Source organism: Pteropus alecto, unplaced genomic scaffold (genome assembly GCF_000325575.1).
Source record: "Pteropus alecto unplaced genomic scaffold, ASM32557v1 scaffold94, whole genome shotgun sequence".
Lineage (NCBI taxonomy): Eukaryota > Metazoa > Chordata > Mammalia > Chiroptera > Pteropodidae > Pteropus > Pteropus alecto.
In genome coordinates, this window is record NW_006437736.1 from 8,518,079 (window position 1) to 8,541,908 (window position 23,830).

At 35.9% G+C, this 23,830-nt stretch overlaps 2 protein-coding genes across 7 annotated transcripts in view; one reads left to right on the top strand and one right to left on the bottom strand.

The window, feature by feature from the left end:
- ACTR6 (ARP6 actin related protein 6 homolog) overlaps window positions 1-5,187 on the bottom strand; it is an 18,177-nt gene extending 12,990 nt beyond the window's left edge. Inside the window, exons 1-6 of one of the 4 annotated variants that reach the window (XM_025048777.1) lie at window positions 4,986-5,187; window positions 3,381-3,498; window positions 2,804-2,872; window positions 1,666-1,789; window positions 398-467; window positions 251-307 (exon numbers count right to left, since the gene is read on the bottom strand). In XM_025048777.1, the coding sequence (XP_024904545.1) occupies window positions 251-307; window positions 398-467; window positions 1,666-1,789; window positions 2,804-2,872; window positions 3,381-3,498; window positions 4,986-5,053 (506 nt within the window). In that variant the 5' untranslated portion in view covers window positions 5,054-5,187. Of the gene's footprint in view, window positions 1-250; window positions 308-397; window positions 534-1,665; window positions 1,790-2,790; window positions 2,873-3,380; window positions 3,499-4,985 lie in introns of all 4 variants that reach the window. The other 3 variants (XM_015591592.2, XM_006914567.3, XM_015591593.2) reach the window with 3 other exon arrangements.
- Window positions 5,188-9,431: 4,244 nt separating this feature from the next.
- Window positions 9,432-23,830, top strand: part of UHRF1BP1L (UHRF1 binding protein 1 like) — a 70,751-nt gene continuing 56,352 nt past the window's right edge. The window contains exons 1-2 of one of the 3 annotated variants that reach the window (XM_015591552.2): window positions 9,433-9,740; window positions 18,998-19,145. Coding sequence is in view for 2 of the 3 variants with exons in the window: in XM_006914568.3 (XP_006914630.1) it covers window positions 9,697-9,740 (44 nt within the window). In the remaining variant the exon portion in view is untranslated. Of the gene's footprint in view, window positions 9,741-18,997; window positions 19,146-23,830 lie in introns of all 3 variants that reach the window. The other 2 variants (XM_006914568.3, XM_025048717.1) reach the window with 2 other exon arrangements.

Below are 23,830 nucleotides of genomic sequence, written 5' to 3' on the forward strand. Positions count from 1 at the left end.
TTTTAAAATAATTAATGTATTAAACTCCCTAGAATTCGTAAATTTCTTTTTGGTGGACACTACCATTTTATATGCTAGAAAGTTTTTCCATTTGAATATCATTAGTATTTATATATGTGATATGGCTTTTTAAGTAATGATATAGAATTGTCATCTGAAGTTACAACTAAAGGTAAGGAATAATTTTAAATTGCTTGAAAAAGCTCACTGCCAGCACTTATCCTCCAAAAGAATCACAATGAAGTATTACCTGTAAGATATGATCTCCTTTAGATGATTGGTTAGGAGTTTTCCTCCCACATTTATCCTAAAAAGGGAGAAGGCAAATTTGGTTCAGTTTATCATATATTTTTCAGTTTTATCCAAAGAAATAATATGAAAATTAAATGTGACTCACCGAATAATTGCTTCTTTTTTCTTTTTACTTCTACAATAAGGAACTATGTGTGTAAAGGAATATCCACTATCTACAATGATACAGCATAATTCAGAAGGATTATCTCGGAAATACCTATGTGCACTGAGAGCCCCAGCTATTACAAAAAAGATAAAGAAAAACAAACATTAAATAAAGTGTAATTATTTAAAGCAATAGAGAAAGGTAGCAAACCAAGGCAAGCACGACAAAAACTTTATAACAAAAATGTTAATTTATTATATTCATAATTCTGTCACAAGGTCTTGGCAGTGCTTAAATTTTACAACATCACATTGTTGTGGTAAATATAAGATAAATCTGTGATTACTATTTTAAGGTAAATATTAATTTCAGAACTTATAATAATTATTTTAACAGCAGATAATTTTACCGAGTATTTATTACATGCTGGGTGGTAGTCTAAAATCCATGAGTATGTGTTTTAATCCTTATAACAATCCTATTTTACAGAAACTGAAACACAGTGAAGTTAAAAATGTGCCCAAAGTCACACATTAGAAAGTAACAGAGCCAGGATTCAAACGTGTGACTCCAGGGCAGGGCTTCTCAACCTTGGAACTACTGACATTTTGGGCCAGATAATTCCTTGTTGTTAGGGCTTTGTAGATGTTTAGTGGCATGTGTCCTCTACCCACTAGATGCCAATTGCATTCTCCCAATAGTGATAACCAAAAAGGTCTCCAGTCATTGGCGAAAGTCCCCTGAGGAGCAAAATCACCCTTGGTTGAGAACACTGTTCTAGAAACAGTGCTATTACCCATTATAGTATATTGTCGCTTATATAGACTTAAATTTTCCAAGCTAAATATTTAAATTCTTTCATTGTACAGCCATGTAATGTAATTCTAACTTTTAATAAACTTACTTCTGGATAATATTTACAGATTGTTTTTCCTCATGTTAGCAGCCTGAACTATTAACATTATATCAATCAATAATAACAATAGCAAACACATCAGTAACAGAAAAGATAACTACCACAGATATAATAATCTTTCGGAGATTAGAAATATTGGCTAGAACTTAATTAGGGAGAAATATATTAGTCAAAAGATAAAGGGAGAGAAGTTTGACTAAACTCTAAAGGTCCATCTAGTTTTTATATTCCATGTTTTATTTCCTTCAAATATAAAATATCATCCAATATTCTTGGATTTTAGGTGTTTCTTTAACCAATTCATATCCATAACTCACATAACTCAATTTCAACCAAAATTTTAACTCACCATTTACTCTCAATACTGCTTGAAATTGGTATTCTTCAAACAGGATTTCATTCATTGATTCTTGAATTGAAGTGAAGTTAAAATATGGTTCTGTGATAATAACATTAGTATCTAAAAAATCAACCTATGAGAGAAAAAAAATCTCCCAAATTTTATAACTTTGTGGTTATAATTATAAACACTTGTTTTACATATATAAACAAATTTTTAAACCTCACAATAATTGTAGGAGACAAGTCTTATTTTATCTATTTAATAGCTGAGCAAACTGAGACACAGACAAGTTGAATAAGTCACCAAGGCTCAAATAACTAGTTAGTGACATAGCTAGGATCTGAACCCAGGGAGTCTGGTTACAGAATTCATGCACTTTTAATTATTATTCGGTTTTAACTCTCTTAATGGTAGCATTAGTCAACTAGTACTGTCAAATTGTTTAAAGATAATTATGCAAAAGTAATGAATAACTCAAACACTGGGGCTGTTATTTTGTTTTTAAAACTTAAAAGGTGAAAAGTTTGAGGATATTTAACATTTACATAATTCTCTCACACATTCTTTCTTTTTATTATGGTGACATTGATTAGCAAAATCCAGTAAGTTTCAGTTGTACAATTCAACAATAAGTCATATATATATATATTGCATTGTGTGTTCCCTGCTCATAGATTTCTTTCTGTCACCACATATTTGGTTCCCTTTACCCCATTGACCTCCCCTCTCCACTCTCACACATTCTGAAGCATTAAAATTTGAACAATTCTCTCAGTATACCTTAAGTCATACAACAGACATTAAAGCACAAGTTTTTCATAATATAATAGTCACACATTCATATACATAGGCAAAAATAATTTATCATGAAAAAAATGAGTACTGAATTCATCTAAAATAGAAGTCTTAAGTAAAATTTTAATCCTGAATTTCACAGACTGCTCTTCTCAACTCAAATCCCACTTCAAAATGGAAATTCTATTCACTTTCACTTATTTAGTACTTAGAAAATCAAAGTATATAAAGTGACAAATACATATTAGAAACATACTAAAAAGTTTATAAATCTTAAAATATAAGTTCTAATTTTTCATTTGAATAAGACATGTAAATAGAAATCTGAATACATACTCCAATTCGTTACCTGATACATTTCTTTTCCAAAAAGGTAATCCCAAACTTGTCTTTGAACATCCCAATTCACCAAGTAACCCTAAAAAATTTTTTATAAATTTAATTATCAAAAGTATTCGAACGATTTAAAAAATGAGATTAATATACTGTAAATCACTGATGTCTGTCTCTTTATGGTTTACTTTCACCAGTGTAAAGCTCTTTGATTTTCAAACCGATTGTTTTTCTCTTTTTAAAAGTTCAAAAAATTACAAGTATACAATAACCAAAATATCAAGGGTTCAAAAGGTATATCAATATGTGGAGGTGCCTCTTTATAGTTATTTTCTTTAACGTGTTCATCTCATTGAGCTTTAACGTAAACAAGTAAAATTCAGTACCCATAGTCATGATCAATAATTAAATCATGGTCATTTATTTTTAACAAGACAATTTTAAGTTTTGGTTTTAATAAGATTTCATTTAAAGTTTAAATAACTTCTCAAAGATCTAAAAATATTTCCATATATACAAAACCTTACAAATACCTTTAAAATTATCTTTAAATTTAGGTCTATAATGCTGGAAATGACATATAACTGAATTACCTTCTGAAAAGGAAGAATGTAAAAGAGTCCAGAAGGGTCCTTTATTTCATCTATCTGGTTAGCAGTAAAAGTTTTAAGACGTGCTGTTTTTGATCTGAACTGACAGTTAGGAATAACCCTATAAAGAAAAAAACAAATAATATAATTATTACCTAAATACTTAGTGGCTAAAAATACATTTTTACTTAACCACCACCCTGGATGCCAAAAAATATCCCAAACTAGTGTTTCTCATTCTGTCTTCAAATAATAAAAAAAATGTCTCTTTTCTAAGGTTCTAACATATACCAGGTTCTATACTAGGCCCTTTATCTTTCTCGAATAATCCTCTAGAAATCTTTATAGGTGGATATATTGGTTATGCCATCACACAGATTAGAGTGGAAATTAGGTAAAGTTCCTGGTCTTTCTGGCTTTAATTCAAAAATTCTTAATACCATTCTGGTAAAAGATTTACAAGTTCAGAATTCTGGCCATAAAATTAAGTTTCCATGAAGTCAAAGGTTTTCGATCTACAAGATGCTAGAGGATACAGAAGTAGAAAGTAGTAGTTTGACATATGGTTGCTGTCCACCATGGGCTTACAGCCTGTTCAGAAGACAAACTAAAGCCACTAAAGCCACAAGTCATACAGAGTTGTGCGTGTGTGTACATTGACTTAATACTGTAAAAATGTTTTGTACCTGCTTATTTCATTTACTATGCTGTCATTTTCTCTATGTTTAAATACTCTTCGAGGATGTGATTTTTAAAAGTGCACTGTAGTCAATCTTATGGTTGTATCATACTTTTAATCAATTTGGTATTGACTATTTGGCTTTTTTATTTTTTTTTTTTTGCTAACGTACACAATGTCTATAAATAATACAGAGCTTCCTGCATCTCTTAATTTATCAAGCATCTCTTAATTTATTCCTTTGGTAATACGATAATAGAATTGCTGTATCGTAGGATAAGAACGATACACGCTGCCAAATGTTTTCCAGAAGACTGTAACAATTTATATTCCTAAGCAGTTCCACTGCCCTCTTAAAAAAGAAAACGAAAAGTAGGAAGGAAAAAAAATCTTCTGTGAACATGAAAAGCGTGTCTTTAAACTTGCTTATTCTTTATGCAAACATATATGTTATGAATGCTACTGTAGCATTTAATTGACTCTATAATCAACCAGGTCAGCCATTGAGCACTTCGAAAAGCTTAGACAAAAGCCTTCAGTCTCCAGCCGCTGAGACAGTGATTTTTACATTTGGCTACGGGGGAGTCACGAAGGGTTTGATGAAAGCTATAATCGAGTCTCCAAGAAAATGCATATATACACAAAATGTCGCCCACGATTCCTGAAGGTTCATGAACTTTGTGTACGGAGCCCTCTGTTAAAAACAGCTTCTCAAGAAATCTACTTTCCTAACTTCCTGTTACAAAATGAAACACATGTGCCACGTTCGGGGTCCAAAATCCACCCCAACCACCCAGCTCCAACTAGAGCATCCCTCTGGCTGTTAGGGCCGCGCGGGGGCGTCTGCAGTTTACTGAGGTCCCGAGATGAAGCATAGTATGTGATACTAGGAGTATACCCCTCGTCCCTCGGAGAAAACGAACACTTACGATACATTTTCATGGCTGTAACCGATTTTGGCGTTGTAGGCTCCGTTATCCAGCACTAAGGTCGTCATTTTAGCAAGAAACACAGCCTTGGCTTTCTCTTCTCGACCCTTCTGCTCAGTTTTTCCGCACTCTATGGTTTGCTTGGGCGGAGCTTAAGGTCGCGCTTCCGGTATCCCTTAGCAACGAAGGAAGCCGGAAGCCAGGAACCGCACAGCCTCCGGGCTTGTCAGCAAGACTTGATGTGCTTCCAAGCCAAAGCCTTTTTCGTTGTGGCGAGATCCAAGAATGGAAGTGCATTTTGACCTACTGTGTATTTGTCCTTTACTTCACAGATTGACTCGCTCCTGCAATTTTTTTCTAACCCCCGGAGCGAACATGGGGTGTGTATGTATGCTCGAATAGTATAGTTCAGTGACATTTCTGGAGAATAAAGTGCAAGATCATACGCAGCATGGAATTGAATATGCGGTTTCTTCAGCCTCATTCCTCATCATTGTCCGTCCTACTGTAGGATCCAACCACCCTGAATTACAAATATGCTGTCGCGTCGATCGCCTTCCCCCGCCCCCACATTCATTCCGTCTACTTGTTTTTCAGGACAGAGCTCTGGATATTTTCTATCTAGAAAGGCTTCTAGACATTTGACTCACTTCCTCTCCCCCTTCCTAAAATTAGGCGCTCCTCCTATGTGTTCCTGTAATGCTCAGGAACTCCTATACATCCTATAATAACTCCTATACATCATAATGGTTAAGAGAACGAATTTCGGATTGGAATCCGGACTCCGCCACAAAATGGCTGTGTCACTTCGAACGATGAAGATGATAATGATTAGTACTAACAGCGCTTAATACGTATGGGTAAAAGGATGTAAGAGCTTTACATATGTTGACTAATTTAATCTTTACAATTTATTAAATAGGTACAATTATTGTCTCTGAATTCAAATTCCTACCTCAGATCCTGGCTCTGCCACTAGATGGCTGGGACAGGTTAGTTAACCTCTCTACGCCTTAGTTTCCTCATCTGTATAATGGAATAATATTAATGACACACCCTTGCAGAATTGTTTTTAAGAGTAAACTATATGTCAAGTACCTGGTAGTTGTCACCATCATCATCATCATCATCCTTTTAATGTACGATCATTCAATGTTAACTCGCATAAATGGCAAACTTCTTGAATCGGGCACTCTGTTCTATTGGTGTCTATATCCCTTTGTATCGAAAAAGTAATTGAGTGTTCAAAATTATGTCCAATTTTAGTCTCTCTATTTTCTCTAATTTAATATTAAATCAATGATCCTGTACTACAAACATGTAAAGAATGTTTTATAAATCTTACATCATAGAGCAGCCACGGTTTCTATACATCTCTTAACTTTTAAAACATGTTCTTTCAATCCTGTCTCTGCCCTTTCACATTTAAGTTTTCACAATTAAGTTTCTCTTTTTGCTTTCTTAATCAGGATCATTTTTGTTCTTCGCTTCAGCTATCATTAAACACTGATAAACCCTAAAGCAGAATTTCCACACCCACTGTAACCTGAATGTTTCTACTCAGATAACTTAAGATAATCTTAGAGGCAACAAATCCAAAACTGAATCTCATCCCCATATTGTAATTCCACCTATATTACTTATCTCAGTTAGTGGCATGCTCCAAGATCTGCCCACTGCTCCAAGCTAGAAAACTCCACTCCCTTCAACTCAATCCTTGACTTAATCCGGAATCTGTCCTTGACCTTCTTTCATCTCCACTGCTACAGCCTTATCTCTCACCTGAAATAATGCCACCGACTTCACGACACCCTTCCTGCTTCTACTCTCTTCTCATTATGATCCATCCTCTGTACCGCCAGCATAATTATCAGTAAATATTTTTCTAAATCAGAAATCTGATCATCATCCTCCGATTCACTCACCATAGAAGTCTTCCATGGTTTGATATTGCCAATGAAATAATGTGTGTATATTTGCAGTCCCATCCCCCTTCAACACATTTACAGTGTGTTTTGGTAAACAACCAGATCTCCAGGAAATAAAAACCTGATTTATAGTGTTTACCACTGTCTGTGGTATATAAACACTGTCACAATGGCTGATTTCAAGCTATATTGAAGTCACCAAACACAGAACACAAAGTTAGAAAGAGACACACACAACTGGTTCTCATGAGCCAGTATAAGCCAGCTTCAGTAAAAGCTCTGACTCTATTCACTTCCCCTTCTCAAGTTTTAGCACAAATAATCTCAAGCAGTTAAGTACTACTTTTCAAATGTATATTTTGGTAATGTATAATTTTAAAGTGGTTAAAAACATGACTCTGCTATAAATACATAATGAACATGTGCAACATATTTAAGCAAGCTATATTAATGAGTAAATAGTTTTATACCTATCTTGTTTGTTCTTACATTAATGAGTTAATAAACCTTTGATGCATGTTCATTATATATTTGAACAAAAGTCATGTTTTTAACTTTTTGAAAATTTGACAAAAATAGCAATTAAAATGTAAATGAATTTAAAATGCTGAATTTATGGTGATTTTGTGGTATTTTGTCCTCTCAATCCAGGAATAGTAAAATTAAAATTATTACTATATATTTTTTCAATAAAAAGCTGCTATAACTACAATTATTAACCTGTGGGATTTGTTGATATTTATTACTTTGAAAAGAAATCCTCATTCTGTTCTGATGACATTAGGCCACTTGTCATTTAGAAGCCATGAACTTTGACACTTCTGTCCTTTTTCATAATTGTGTTTCATCTGTCTGAAACATCCTTTTCTGCCTAGTGAATTAATAATAACAGCTACAACTCTATTGTATCTGGAACTCTCTAAATACTTTACCTTCATTAGCTTGGTTAATCTTCACAACAACCTCATGAAGGTAAATAGCACCACGAGGCTCAAGAAGTGCTTACCTTTGATCTCATAGGAAAAAAATGACATGCTTGCCTATGATCACACACCTAAAAATCTACAGGGCTAGGTTTCAAATCCAGGTCTTTGATTCCAGGGCCAGTTCTTTTAACACTTTAAGCTGACAGTCTTGTCTTTGAAAGAATATCTCCACTGTAAAGGTGTCTCTGACTTAATCAGATAGAATGAATCACTCCTTACTCTGTGTTCTCATAGCGCTTTGTTTTCAATTATGCTAATGATAATAGCATTTCTTGAAAGACTGACATATGTTAGGCACTCATTTTATATGCATAATCTCATTTAATCATCACAAAATTTAGAGTTAGATACCATTACTCCAGTAGTCATATGTGGTGAGGCTGAGATTAAATAACTTGCCCAAGTTTACACAGCTACAAAGTGGCTGAGTGAGCATTTGAACCAGTGTCTAATGACAGAGCTCCAAGTCTTAGCGCTAGCAATTTACCTTTCACACTAGGCTGTTCACTCTTTGATGGCAGGAACATGTTTGTTTTGGTTTGGGCAACCCTAGCTATTTGAATACTGCCTGGTTTACAGTACATGATAAATGTTAAGTGAGTAAATAGCCAACCATATTCATCTCCTCTTCTTCAAAAAGGACCAGGTCATTGAACTGTGTGTAAACTATCCCTTCTCCCCCAGACATATCCACACATCTTCCTGATGCATCTCTCACAGGTAACGTAATTTCTTTTCCACTTTTAGACATCTCTGAAAAATGTTGGTTTGGGGCTAAGTGGGGTGCAGGCGCAGAGCTGTAATAGTTCTCCCTGATATTTCAACAATTTCCTTCCTTTTTATAGAAATTTTCAAATGAAATTTTACATCCTTATTTCTTTAGCTACAACCTAGTGAGATGGGTATGGTTGGTATTATTAACTATTTTATAGATGATTAAACTGAGTGTAAAAGAAAGGAAATTATTTTCTCCAGGTTAACACAGCTAGAAAATACTTAGAGCCCTGACTTGAATTTAGGCCTTCTAATCCCCAGGTCCTGTGCTCTATCGGGGTACGTTGTTAACTTTTATTTCCCTTAGGATTGAAATCACCAGAGGAAACACTATATAGCATTTAGCCTGGGGAAAGCAGACTATCTTAGCAAAGGAGAAGAAACCGAAGCAAGAATACGAATAAAGCTGGGTAGGTAAAGAGAGCAAAGCAAGCAGAGAATTTTGTGGAGCAAATTCTGAGGAAATAAAAAAGTAGGATGTGGAAGGAGACTCAGTGATGGAGACAGGAACCATATCAGAGGTGGGGAGGGAGAACTAAAGCCCAAGAAGGTTTGGGACTGGGTGTCTAAGCTCCCAATAGCGTTAGCGCAGCGCCGGACACGACCCGAGTTCATGACAAGCGTGGCGAGACAGCCTACCTTCCGCGTCCGCGGTGGGTGGGGCGCTGGGTTGCCACGCCCCGTCCAGCGCTCGCCCCGCCTCGAACACGCCCCCAGCACGCCCCACCCTCATACGGCCCCGCCCCGAACCCCTATCGCCCCCGCCCTCCCACAGGTCTCTTAGGTGATGCTGCAGCCAAGATGGCGCTGGCGGCGGCTTTGGTGGCCTGAACGAGATGCTCCGGGTCCTCGGCAGCAGCGGCGGCGGCGGCTGTGGCCTCGGCCAGGGCCTCAGGACTGTCCCCGGCGTGAGTGCCCAGGAGCCTCTCCTCCGGCCGGGTTAACCCGGACAAAGAGGAGACGGCCACAGAGGGAGGAGACAGTGAGGAAAGGAAAGCGCGCAGCACCTCCCGCCCTGGCACCATGGCTGGGCTCATCAAAAAACAGATCCTGAAACACCTTTCCAGGTCAGTGAGAGCCTCGGGCGTAGGGACTAGTCCACCTCCTCCCTAGCCGGCACTGGCTTCGGGGACGCCGGAGACTGGCAGCTGTGTGGGAGGCGACCCTTGGACTCCCCGCTCCAGTAGGGGTAGGGGTCGCGGCCCCGGATCTTGCGGCGCCTGTGTTGGCCTCACGAGTCAGCCCCTGGCCGGTTCTTCCCTGGACTGATTGTCCCCCGGCCTGCTCGTGGAGGAGCGTGGAGGGAGGCCAGGGGAGGCGGCGCACTGGGGTCGCCCCCAACGCAGAGTTTGGGGGCGTCCCGGGCACCCCCTCTTGGGCGGTCCTGCGTGGGGACCGGAGATGGCCTGTTGTCACCCAGGTGCCTGAGTTACGTGGTGGGATGAACCGGAGCTCGGTACTCGCCTCCACTCGGAGTGGAGCGGTTCCGTTAACCGAGAGCGTCTGGCGCAGTGTGGACTCCTAGGGCTGAGGCTTGTCTCCTTAGTGAAATGTTGTTAATTAACCTTGTTATTGTTCTGAATTCACCCCACCTCGCCGTTCCTGCTCCGATGCGTTCGAGGGTGTGCCTGTTTGCACAGTTAGGATTTGTCTTAGGTAAATAACCAGAGTTCCCAGCTTTGGCAAGTTCTTTCTGGAGTCGTTTTAGTCCCACGTCATTCTTACAAAACAGTTTTTTTTTTTTTTTTTAAAATCCAAGACCCATAAATTCAGGGAATCAACATCTTTGGTGATAATCCGAAGACTTGTCATTCTTTCCATTTCATAATGCGGTTTTAGTCAGAAACATGACTCAGTAAAGCTGGCAGTTCGTTGCTCCTGGCTTCTCCATATTTGTCTCAGGACACAGGCTAAATGTAGGATTTTGTTTCCAAGTTGTTAACACTAAATCCAAAATGCTTGGTTATGACTTTTTTTCTCTGTTATTTGTAAGTTAATGATTACTTTTAACTTATTTTAGGAAAAGACTTGGTTATAATGATATATTTATATAATAAAGACAATTGAATCTACAGATCATTGTATACCACAGGTTATATAGCGGGGAACAAAATCAATATTTCTGTGATTCAGCGAGTTTTTTCTCACTTATAACACTGAATAAGATATGACAGATTTTTATTTTATTTTTATTTTATTTTATTATTATTATTTTTTTAGGCGAGGCAACCCTTGGTTGACCTCACAGATTGCAAGGACCTTGTCAGTTTACAATTCCTTACTTTATTTTATTTTATTTTTTAATTTTTTAGGTGTACAGCACCTGGTGGTCGCACATCCAAGTACTAACCAGGCTCGACTTTGCTTAGTTTCAGAAATCAGACGGGATGGGGCTTGTTCAGGGTAGCATGACTGTAGACTGACAGTTTTTTTTTTTTAAAGCAAATTAAGTGGCATTTATGAATATATATTTCTTAATATCATTACTAATTGGAAAGTTTCTCTTAAAATCGTACATATGGTCCATATGAATAACTTGGAAGGTTTTATTTATAATTTATTTGTAAGGTCTGACTTATTAGATGTTCTCCAGCCTTTCTCATACTGAGTTCCACAAGAATATTCAGACCTACAGAAAATGATTTGACTGTCTATTTTGTCACTCTCCCAAGGACATTGGTACATAGCTAGCTCCATTCTAGATGCAAAGGGAGGAAAGTTAATCAGTGAGTGTCTTAGGGCATTAGAGTTTAATCTCTTGTAGAGCAGTTGAGAAGGTCTCAAAAATTAATAGCCTGGGTAAAGGCGTACTTCACAAAATAGACAACACCTACATATTCAGAATTCAGTCCTTAGGATTACTTTTTAGTCTGTATTATTTCCAGTCTCTATGTTGTAAATAGTAATGAAGTTTTATTTTTTTAGAGATAAGTTTTTGAAACACTTGAGTTTGTAGTTATTTCATATTTCAAAACTTAACTGAAGTGACTGAAGAGTATCAAATTTATGTTTTTGGTTAATATCTTAATCTTTCTGCTATTGCTGTCATCTTTATGGTGTTATATATAAATCTAAAGGATGACAGTAGATGAAACAAAGTGGGTGTTGTGATAAATAATAGTTATTCAAGTAGGGATGAACTTTTGAAATTATATGGAATAAGCTTAATTTTACAGATTTTTCCAGTGATAAAGATGTCTGGTTATATTGCTATAATCATCTGGAATGCAGTTTAATACAATTTAACAGGAAATACTTAGAACACATTACTTTCCAATAATAGACATTTCATATAGCCAGAAGATGAAACCATGGCACCTTCTCAAAGGAGGCCTTACCTGACTGATCACACTTTTCTCGTACCATTTATCCTCATCTGATATATATATATATATTTATTTGCTGTTTGTCTCTCTTCTCCACTTGATGTAGACTCCATGATGGCAGGGATTTTTGTTTTGAGTCTAGCATAATGTGCACTCTCAACTATTTTTTGGAATGAATAGATGAATGGCGCCAATCAACTGACTCTTCCTCACATTGCTATTTTTTTTAACTGAGGCAAGACTGTATGCCACCAATATTATCACATTTTACCTGTGGTGTTAGGAAGCAATAGGCAATTGAATCACTGGCGTCTTGGAAAAGGAAGGACTAGAAAAGTGACTGTTTATATAGAGGATCTTCCGTAAGGAAGGCTATCTAGGAAACAACAGAAGGAAGAAAATGCTTACTCTGAGCCTTGTGATTGAAATATGGTAAAATTGTAAGATTAAAGCCAGTGTTACCCGAATATAGATGTTTGAGAAACTCGTATACTGGAAAAGTATGAAAGAGGAATTGTTCTTAAGAGATTACCAAATGCTTTGAATAAATGCTGAACTATCTTTGAGACCTGTAAATCTATATACTGTTCTCTGCCTAATTGTTGTTTAGTTTGTTTTCCAAGCAACTCTCATATTGTTAATAAACTTAGTTCCTATATTTGGAACTGATCTGAAACTGACTGGGAGTGAGTGAGTGAGAGCTTATGTGTGTGTACATCTCTGTAGTGGTGCAGTGGGGGTTGGAGTTGTTATATTTTAAGATGTGAAACAGGAAAGGAAGTTTTTGAAAGAGAAATTACCCTGATCTTTCATATTGTAACTGGCATAGAATATGCTTTGGAGGCTTTCCTAGGAGAGTGTTTTTTCACATGGGAATGGAAAATTCTAAAGAAAAGTTATAACAAATATAAGAAAGAAAGTAAGAGCAGGAGCTCCCTTTAAGCTCAAGGGCTCAAGGCCTTTCTGGGTGTGTGTACGTTTGTGGTCAAGCCAAGGCAAAGAGGGGAAAAATAGAAGCTGGAAGATGGGAGTATAGTTAAGCCAGGACCTGAAAAGAGGCAGGGAAGATACAAATGCTCCCTTTTCCCCTCCCCCCTTCCTCTTTGGCTCAAGGCATTCTGTAATGGCACAAGGATTACTGGGGAAATGGGAGTCCGCAAAACAGACAGACACCACACCTGAATGGAGTCTTCATACAGTTTAGAGCAGTGTTTGTTTCTCAACCAGGGGTGATTTTGCCCCTCCAGGGACATTTGGCAATGTCTGGAGACATTTCTAATTGTCACAACTTAGGAGTTGGGGGTGGAGTAAGGCTACCGGCATCTAGTGGGTAGATGCCAGGGATGTTGCTAAACATCCTACAATGCACAGCACAGTCTCCCACAACAAAATATCATTTGGTCAAAATGTCAATAATTTTGAGATTGAGAAACTGGTTTAAAGTGTAAACATGTGTCAGGTGATTGAACTAGGGTCACTGTGCTAGTTAAATTTATTTTGTCTGCAAACAACAAAAACTTGCTCTGTTGAACTTAGGTAAAAAGGTAAATGTAACAGAAAGCTATTGGGGTGGGTCACAGAATCCAGGGAAGGGCAGGACTGGCCAGTTCCTAAAACCTCATTGGAAGAGTTCTTGGACCGCCGCACTATTGACACTTTGGACAAGATAATTCTTTGTTGTGAAAGGCTGCTCTGTACATTGTAGGATGTTTAGCAACATCTCTAATCTCCACCCACTAGATGCCAACATCACTCCCACAGTCTTGACAATGAAAAATGTCTCCAGACCTTGCTAAATGTCCCCTGAGGGGGAAATTGCTCTTGGTTGAGGACCACTGCTTTAGGGTGCTGTCCCATCTCTCACAACTTCCAAGCTGTGATCTTTCTTGTCCAGTTTCAAATTCCTGGGAGAGAGATTCTGTGTGGCCCAGTTCTGTTTATTCGTGGATCAGTTAGCAATGGCAAAGGGATTATACATACATCAAAATATGGTTATTGGGAGAACTAGTACTTTTGAGTCAGGCTTGTTGCTCCATTTGGTGTCTTTAATAGGCACTGAACTACATTTAGAGGCCCTCATTAGCTATGTTAAGGAAATTGAACTTTATCCCAGGAGGTGACTGCTAATAAAGAATTCTATACAAAAGAACATGATTATTAGAGTTGCCTGGTTATCAGTTTGGTTTTTGAAGTCCAGGGTTCAGGAGCGATTGTCTGGGGTGGAAGTTTACTGCAGAGGGGATCCAATGAACTTACTGGATACTGTATTGGAAGGATATCAGTATCCCACAGAATTTATGGGAAGGTTAAAAGACCCAGACTTGGAAGGGGACTGGATCCAGGCAAACTCTAAGGATCTAGGTAGGAGAACTATTTGACATTCTCAACAAGACATGTTCCTTAACTAAGGGGAAGGAACAAATAGAAAGAGAGGGTGGTCTGAGAAGATTGCTGAATATTTGGAATACTTGTTAAGGATATTAGGAAGGATTGAACACTTGCAGGATCTTGTGGCTAAATCGCAAAGTGATGGGAGAGTTTAAATTGCATCACAATATATTGATGGGATGGTTTAGGTTGCATAAGGAAGGAAGGAGAAGGGCAGCAGCTAATAGCCTGGGGAGGAAAAGAAAGAACCATCATAGGATTGGAAATTTTATCTAGGTAGAAGAGCAGCTGAGAAAAACAAATGAGAGGATTGGAAGCATTAGAGGTTTTGTCTGAAAGTGTCATGTTAAAGTTAAGATTTTAGAGGTGGAGTAGGCCTAGTTTAGGACAAGATGTCAGATAAGGCCATGGAAGTGAATTGCTGAAGAAGTTAAGGTGTGTGTAGAGATAAATACTACTAGGTCTATAATCATTCCTGTACTGGACATTCTTAAAAGGAACTACAACATCGATTAGACTGTCAAATTCTTTTCTCAAATGATAATATTATAAAATGATAGGCTAATTATGTACATCTTTCATTTTCATGGTAAAGCTCAATAAATAATTTTTGACAGTTTATGTATACCAGGTCTTGAGCACTTGGCATCAGAGGTACAAAGATGGGTAAATTATGGTCTCAGCTCTTGGGAAACTTCAGTGATTCCCATTCTGGAAAAAGAAGCATGAGTAGGATTAATGTAATCTATTTCTAGAACCATACTGCCATTGAAATTTGTGAGATTTGTTTTACTTGGATTAGGCAACTGGGAAAAGATTGAGTTAAATGTTACCTTTTAGGATTATAAATAAATTTATTATTATAAATTTGGAGATTTTTTAAAAGTAAGTTTTAGTTACTTACATTGACAGTATTATCTTAAAAATAATCTCCAATAATTTTGATTTCGACATTCAATATACTAGTTGTTTATTTAACAAATACTTACCGAATACTACTTTGTATCAGGTACTAGTCCATAGTGCTGGGGTAAAAATCTCTACCCTCAATGGAGTTTGCATTTTAATCAGAGGAGGGTGATAGTAAATAAATACATAAATGAAATACATTGTATCAGTTTGTGGTACATGCTACTGAAAAAAATAACAAGGAGAGGGGATAGGAAGTGCAAGGAGATAGCAATGGGGTTTGTAATTTTAAATCTATTGATTCTAGAAGGCTTAATTGGGAAGGTGATATTTCAGAATAGATCTAAAAGAGGTGGTGGAAGCAGATGCAAAGATCCAGAAGTGGAAGCCTGTTATTTTTGAAATATATCCAGGCCATCAATATAGGTGAAGTGGAATGAGGAGTGGAGTAGAGGATGATGAGATCAAAGGCCAGATTTTATGGGGCCTTGTAATGACTTGGCTTTTATCCGAATGAGATCGGAAGCCACTGGAAGGCTTAGAGCCAAGAGTCACTCTGCAGCCATGTAGGAAATAAATAATAGGAGAGCGAGCACAGAAACAGAAGCCCAATTAAAAGTGTTAATTATCCAGATGGGAAAGATACTGGCTTGGACCTAGGTGGATGCAGTGGAGTTGTTGAGATGTCAGATTTTAGATGTATTTTAAAGGTAGAGCCAGAGGATTTGCTGACCGATTAAATGTGATTGAGTGAGAAAGAGCAGTGATGGATGACTCCATAGTTTTGACATAAGCAGCTGGCAAGGTGGAGTTGCTGTTCACTAAGTTGGAGAAGACTGCTGGTGGGGCAGGCTTGTGGAAGATTAGGGGTTTGATTTTGGGTACATTAATTTGGATGCCTGTTAGGTATCTATGGAGATCTTTTTTATTTGTGAACTTATTTAGACTACATATTTTAGTCTGGCAATAATGTCAATGTTTTCTGTGTATTTATCCTTCGATTTATACAATACATAATTACAGCAGAATGAATTGTGACTTGAATTTTAGGGGGTGTTTCTTGTTTTGTTTTGTTTTGTTTTGTTTGTATGAAGTGCACTATGTAGAGCCTCTGAAATCAAGTAGGTGACCATTTTTTTCACATTAATTTCCAAATATACCCTGTATTGATTTTTGCAGAAAAGTTATTTCAGGAGACTGATTTGAAAATTTTAGGTGAAAAGGGAGTTGGATGCTTGTTCCATTGGCTGTTGTAATATCACCTTCTTAGAATCAGAAGGGATTTGTTCCTGTCTATGAGAAGGAAATTATTAATACAGAGATTTGTCACTTGCCCAGGGTCAAGGTTTGACAGGTAGTGTTTAGTGATTAAGTCACTGATCCAGCACCCTTTTAATTTGATTTTTCTATTGCCTACTCAGGCTATTGTTCCCATCTAGTGGCTTGACTTTCTTCTATTCAATTTTCAGCATTTCTCTTATTACTCTTATAGTATTTCATCATCCTGCTGCAGTATCCCTCAGGAGATTCTTTTATTACTCAAGAATCCCTTGATTCAGCAGTTCTTTGAAGTTGTGGAAGCATAATTTCTCCATTTGTTTTTACTTGCATGTTTTTTTTTTTGCAATATTACTTTTTGCAATATTACACTTTGCCTTAATCCTACAGGTTCCAGTCTAAATATTTCCCTAATAAGTTGACCTCTTATTACTTATACATGTTTTAAATTTTGCATGTTATATTACTTAGGATGAGTAATTTTATGTATCTATTAAATATTGGTATTTCATCAATTGGTATTAATGGCTGGAGCTCAGATTGAATGTAAGTTACAAGTAGAAGTCTTAATGACTATTTCCATGAGTGAAATATGAACAGTTATCATATCAAGACAAAGTTATTAAAGCAAAATTGAGAGTGAAGCAAATATGATTTAGGATATAGTAATTGTTTGATTTTACAGCGATTAGACTTACTGTTGGTCTGTCTGATAATTCACCGACTTATTTTGAAACTTCTCCTAGACAAAATTCATGTTGTATATAAATTTTGAATCTCTATATTAGTCTATTCTTTAAGTCTTAATTTTAGTTATATGTACATATACTTTTTTCTACCCCAAAATACCATTAGGAGAGGGATCTCTGGCTTCTTTTTGCCACTGCTAGCATAGCATCAAGTTTTGGTTTCATTTTCTGTTGTCCGTTTTTAAACCTTTTATAACTTGATGATTAAGAATTAATATTTAGTAATAGTGGAAAATTCAGAGATTTTAAAATTTGATAAAACTATGTTTTTAGGTATTAAATTGAGTTTCTGTTCCAAATTTTTCTTCTGCCGTGATGCTTTATCTATAAATGAAATGTACTATAAAAAGAGGCATCAAGAGGCATCCGTAATATGTAACATTTATCTATTTGCAACTTTAACAGAAGTAGAGTCAATGAGACAGAAGTAGTCTAAGTCTCAGAGAAACTCGTATAGAAATAATGAATTAAAAGCACACAAACGACAGCTTAGTGATATAAAATAGATAGTTATTAAATCTCTTTTGACTACAGCATGCATACCAAAGGAATATTTAAGGCAAGTATTTAGAGAAGTTAAGGGTAACTTAGGTCCTTCAAATTTGGCTGCAATTTTATTTTTCACTATTTTCCAGTACTACACTTCTCCTTTTTGTTTTTTTTACCCATTTCTTTTTTTTTTTTTTTTCCAGCCATCTGCATCTCTTCATGACAGGGCATTCTCTCAGGCTTCATTTTACTTGTACATCTTCCATGGGCAACTTTAGGCTAGTCTTCATTGGTTGTCTTTATTTTGAACTTCTTTAAGTCTTAAAATATATTGTTTGTTTTATTAAAACAAAAGCTTCATGTTTATTCTGTAGATTGTCTTTAAAGGCAAATTCACCCTGATAGGCTTTGAATTTTGAGGACGGTGACTGTGCTTGTCTAGTTTGCCATTGTATCTTTAGCATCTGCCACAGTACTGTGGTACATAGTAGTTGTTCAGAAACATTATTAGTTGACTATACTACATTAGCTTTCATAGAATAAGTAGGGCATAAATTGATTGCCCTGAATTCATTTTTGGCTGGTTTAAAAAGTTGACTTGTATCCAAAAAATTTAGATTAAATTTTTTTTTTTCCCCCCTGATAAATGTCATAGTTATCCAATTTACTTTTGAGTATACAGATATAGTTTATTGCTGATCTCTCTTCAGTTTGTGGGTTAGTTTTCATAGGAAACTTTAGCTTTCTCTTTGAAATGAAATGAGGATTATAGTTTTAACTGGGCCTTTTGGCAGTTAAATTGACAATTTGTGTTTGTAAATTGCTTGTCATTTAGAGTGCTTGTCCTAATTGGTTTTATTTAATGTTGAATTATACAGTTCAGTTTTTATAACTTTTGTACAATATAGCTATCTCATTTTTGTTAATTAGCATTTTAATATAAAATTTAAAAAATACATTTTAATAGAATAGTAGTAATTCCAGTGATAGAAGGAATGAGGAAATCATAAATGATTAATTTATCTTAGAATTTAAGCAGTATTTGCTTTTAGTTAATCCAGTGTGAAATACAACTGTATTTTTAAAAAGTGAATCACAGCTAAAAATTTTTATATCATTCCTTTCCTCTTCCTTCCCTTAAACTTGCTCCCTTCTGTGTCCCCTGTGTACCCCCATTCCCTGCAGCGATCCCTGCTGGCTGTGGTGGAGATTGGTGTGCTGTGAATTTCATAATCACCCAAATGAGTACCAGAGGAGTCTAAGAAACCCTGGCAACTGACTACTTGCTTTCACCAGGAATAGGGACCTTTTGTCTGAAATTTCCTGCCCTCAGGTAATACTTCTATTCCCCATCGTTTTGTTTTCTCTCTATAAATGCAAACACTTATTATGCCCCACATAAAGATACTTAGAGAATAATTGCTAATTCTTAGTGTTTTAGTCAAATACTGATTTCATTTTTTATTTTTTAACTATGTAGCTTATAGGCTCATGCAATTACTTAGACTATCTTTTCAAATATATAAGGTTTGGCAATGTACTTAAAACCAGCTCTTCCTGATGTTGCCAAGAGAGTTTTATAACTTAGAGTCAGCTATTCAGAATAGCAATTAGCATTTGATCTACTCTTTAATGGGTAAGATTTCATAGTCTAATATAACTAATGACTTATGAAGGCTCTTTTGATAAAGGATATTTTAATCGGTTTGTCACTGGACTTCAGAGTTTATTTTGTGTATTTAATGTTAATCATAATCTTTATCAAAGAGATCGAAATAACTCATGAACAGCACTGAAAAGAGAATTCATTTTTGAAGACTATAAGGGCTCCCCACACCATTCTTCTCCTCTCTCCTGCCCCTTTTTAAAATTCATTATCAGAGAAAGCAATTATAAAATCAGATTCTTGTGGAAATGACACTGAATTTTTTTCAATTTAGGACTCAATGAAAAACCTAGAAACTCATGTCACTGAACATTTCTCATGCTTGGAAAATATATCCACATAAATACTTTGAACCTTTTCTAAAAGTCTAGTAAGACAGACATGAGCAGAATTGTACAACTCATTACATACATACCCGAGGAGTAATGGGGCAGTTGATAAACTTGTTGGCCATATGTTAGCTAGCAGTTTTATAGATATGATGATGTATTGTTTTTCTCGTCTGCCTTGATTCCATGCTGTCTTTTGGGTATCTGGATCTCTACCACATTACTAAGAGAAAGATGACAAGCTTTAACCTTAGGTACACTATTAGTGAAACCACTGAGGTTCTCTGTAGAATATTGAAAGTTAAGGACTTATGTTGTTTATAATGTCATTCAGGGATGGTTCTGATTTTGTATAAACCTCTAGCAAATCCTCTGGAACTTTTGCTCCTGAAGTATTGTCATAACTGTAGTCTTTTGCTTTTTTCCTAACTGTACCTCCTTAACATGTCTTTTTGGCCTGGTTCGTGCTTAGCGTATTGAAGATGAGGGGTTATCATTTTATTTTAAGTTTAAACCACAGCTATTCCTTCGTTTATTTAAGTCACCTACCAAGTTTAATTCCTTTTTCTTTACTTTTCATTTCAATCAATTATACTTCCTTTTTATTTAAATAACTCTTGAATTTATCTTCTTTCCCCTGAACCTAGCACATAGCAGACTGCTTGTCACAAAGTAATATTTGAATAATAAGATTTGAATATTTCTGTTTTCACTACCCAGATCTAACTCATAATTTTTTGTGTCAGTTGTAACTAAGTGTTCTCATTTCCTTCTGGTCTCATAGTCCTTTATTCCATCCTTGGCACTGTTACTAGAGAGAGCTTTCAAAAATGCTAATCATTTAATTCCTCAGTAGAAACCTTTTAATGGCTCATATTTAAGCTTTTTTCTTAAGTGTGTTTATAACAGTAGAATTTTTTTTTTTTTTGTCCACAGAAATAATAAATTGAACTTTATTGCATAGTATAGACAAAGTAGAGTTCCTCTACTTGAGTCAGTAATTAGGGGGCATCAGCTGTCATAGTCTTTCTTTTTTTATTTTTTCTCCCACCTGGGTTGAATTATAAGCAATCTTTTTTTTTTTTTTTTATTGGCACCATACTAATATGTAGGATGAAACCCACATTTCTTGACATGGGATAACAAGAGTCCTTCATAATTTGACTTCAGTTCATCTTTGAAGGCTTAGCATTCATTTCTTTCCAAACCATCTGTTGGCATTATACTTCATCTTTGCCTACTGTGTGTGATCTTGTAACCTTCAACATGCTGCTGCTCTGCTTGAAATGTCCTCCTCTGCTCTATTCACCTGGCAGAAACTTACTCTGAAAAGCAGCTCAAGTACTGCCTGCTTCTTGAAGCCTTCTCAAAGAAGTATTCTTTTTAATAGAATTGATCCCCTCTTCTTTTGTACCTCTATCTGATCGTATTCTCATTTTTATTGTAATATCTGTTACACAGTGCCTGGCACATATTAAGACCTTAATGTACTGTAATGATTTGTTTATGTGCTTGTCTCTAATGATAAACTGTGAGGTCTTTGAAAGCAGTTAAGTATGTCTTAATTATTTAAGTTACTCAAGAGCCTAATCAGAGCTCAGTTTTTGCCATGAGGGTATATGTATGTATAGTTGTGTCAGATCTTCTAATGTTTCAACAAAATTCAGAAACCTAGATTTCAATGTATGGTCTACAAATCCAGGTTTTTTAAAACACTGCAGGCCAGACAAAACATATCTGTGGTAAAACAGCTCACAGGCTACCAATTTGCCACCTGTTCCATTCTTTAAATGTTTTCGCAGAAAAACTGGTTAGACAAGATTGGTTGATTTTCTTTACATGCATATTGTAAAAATAACCAAGCCAAACAAACTCTGTAAATTGAGAATGCTCAAAAAAAAACCAAGATAATTCATTATGTGCATACCTTCTTTGAACTTTGTTCCATTAACACTCTAGGTTTCATTAAAAATAATAATAACATTTATGCCATAAATATTTAATAAGCCTCACAAATTGACACTAAGAGCTCCTTGAGGGTGAAAATTGCCATATACTCCTATGTTGCCTAGTAAATGTTCAGTAAATATTGTTGAATTGAAAATTGATAGGTATGGTAATAGAATGGTAATTGATCTTAAAATATCTTTTAAGTCAAATTGTACAAATTTGATTATAGTTTGGGGGTTCAGCCTTGGTGTGACCTCGAACAGTTGACCTAACCCCTCTGGGCTTCACATTCTCTACTATAAAATAAGGACTTTGGATTAGAGGAACTTTTTAGATGCTAAAATTCTGAAAGTATTTGGTATTCTTTACTAGTATGAGGGCTGCCTGTGGCTCAGTTTTTTTTTTTTTTTGGTAACTTGGCTTAAAATTGTTTCTAATATCTTTGGATGACAAATGTAATGGTATAGTTTTCAAAAATCCATGGTTCAGATACCTTAAAAAATCTTATTCCTGTGTATTTTATTGAGTTAACTAGTTTATTCTTTTTTATTGAGGTATATATACACCTACATATATAGGTGTGTATGTATGTATATATCAAGGTGTGTTCATGATAAATTACCCTTTTGAGGAGAGAATTCCCAATATACAGAGTTTGTTTAGCTTAATTATTTTTGGGATAAGCAAGTAAAGAAAATCAACTAAGCTTTGGTTGTTGGGAGCTCTTTATTTGGCTCCTGTGTTCCTTTTATCGATTTTATTTTTTATACTGGTCTTATATCCTGTAACCTGCTAAACTCATTTATTAGTTCTGGAAGCTTTTTCTTTTTCACTCTCTCTTTTTTTTTTTTTTTAAGATTCTGTAGGTCTTCTCCATAGATAGTTATATTGTTTGGGGAAAAAGACAGTTTTACTTCTTTTCCAAACTTTCTTTTATTTTTTTTTCTTGCCTTTTTGTGTTGGCTAGAACCTCTATACAATGTTACATAGAAGTGGTAAGAGCAGACATCCTTGCCTTGTCCTTGTCTTAGCGGAAAAGCAATTTAGTCTGTCATTGTTAAGTGTGATTTTAGCTGTAGGGTTTTCATAGATGGCCTTTATAGTTTTGGGGAAGTTCTCTTCTGTTCCTAATTTGAGAGTTATTTTTCCATGCATGTTGTTGATTTTTGTCAAATGCTTTTTTATGCCTCTATTGAGATCATCATGTGAGTTTACTTTTAATATGGTACATTACATTAGTTGATTTTTGAATGTTAAACCAGCCTTCATTCCTTGAATAAGTACTTGGTCATGATGTATTATACTTTTTATATATTGTTTATCGTAGTGGGTTATAGCTTGCCTTATGAAATTAGTATAGCAGGTTGCAGTCACCATTTTGAATGAAATAGACTAGAAAATATCAGACCGTATTAAACTATTGCTTCATGAAATTTTTTTTGTCTGTTGTGTGTGTACTAGATTGTAACATAAAGTATATTTCTTGACCTAACACATAAACATTTTTAAAAAATAACAACCTGAAGATAATAAGGCATAGAGTAGGGCAAGAAAGCAGCTAGCTCTGAGAGAGGGATGCCAGATTAAAGGAGGTACAACTTGGGCAAAAAAAATGGTGTTGGGTAAGGGAAGAAATGAGAAATATGGGTTTCTTTAGAAAAGCCTCATCACTTTCTGAGTTTTGATTGAATGAATTTTTCTGGCTGCATGATGAAGCCCATGGACTGTGAAAGGATGTAATTAGTTGCAGATTAATAATAACTTAATGTTCTTAGCCAAAGGACTTGGCAGTCTATCAGATTTTGAGAAGTCTCGCCAAGAACATCCTCTCTTGTATAACTTTAACATGTGGTCTTAAGGTACTTTTCTCGAAATATTGTTTTGAATAAAATCAAGCAGAAGCTGTTAAATTTGCTTATACAAAGATATTGGTTCTTGTAATATCTCTTCAATATGGAGAATTTAATCCTTGTGGGAGTACACAGACTTGAGATACTAGCTAGTGATTTCAGTTATTAATTCATTTCAAGGGTATTGGAGTTGAACTCAGTCGGAGAGAATGGAACGTGGTGG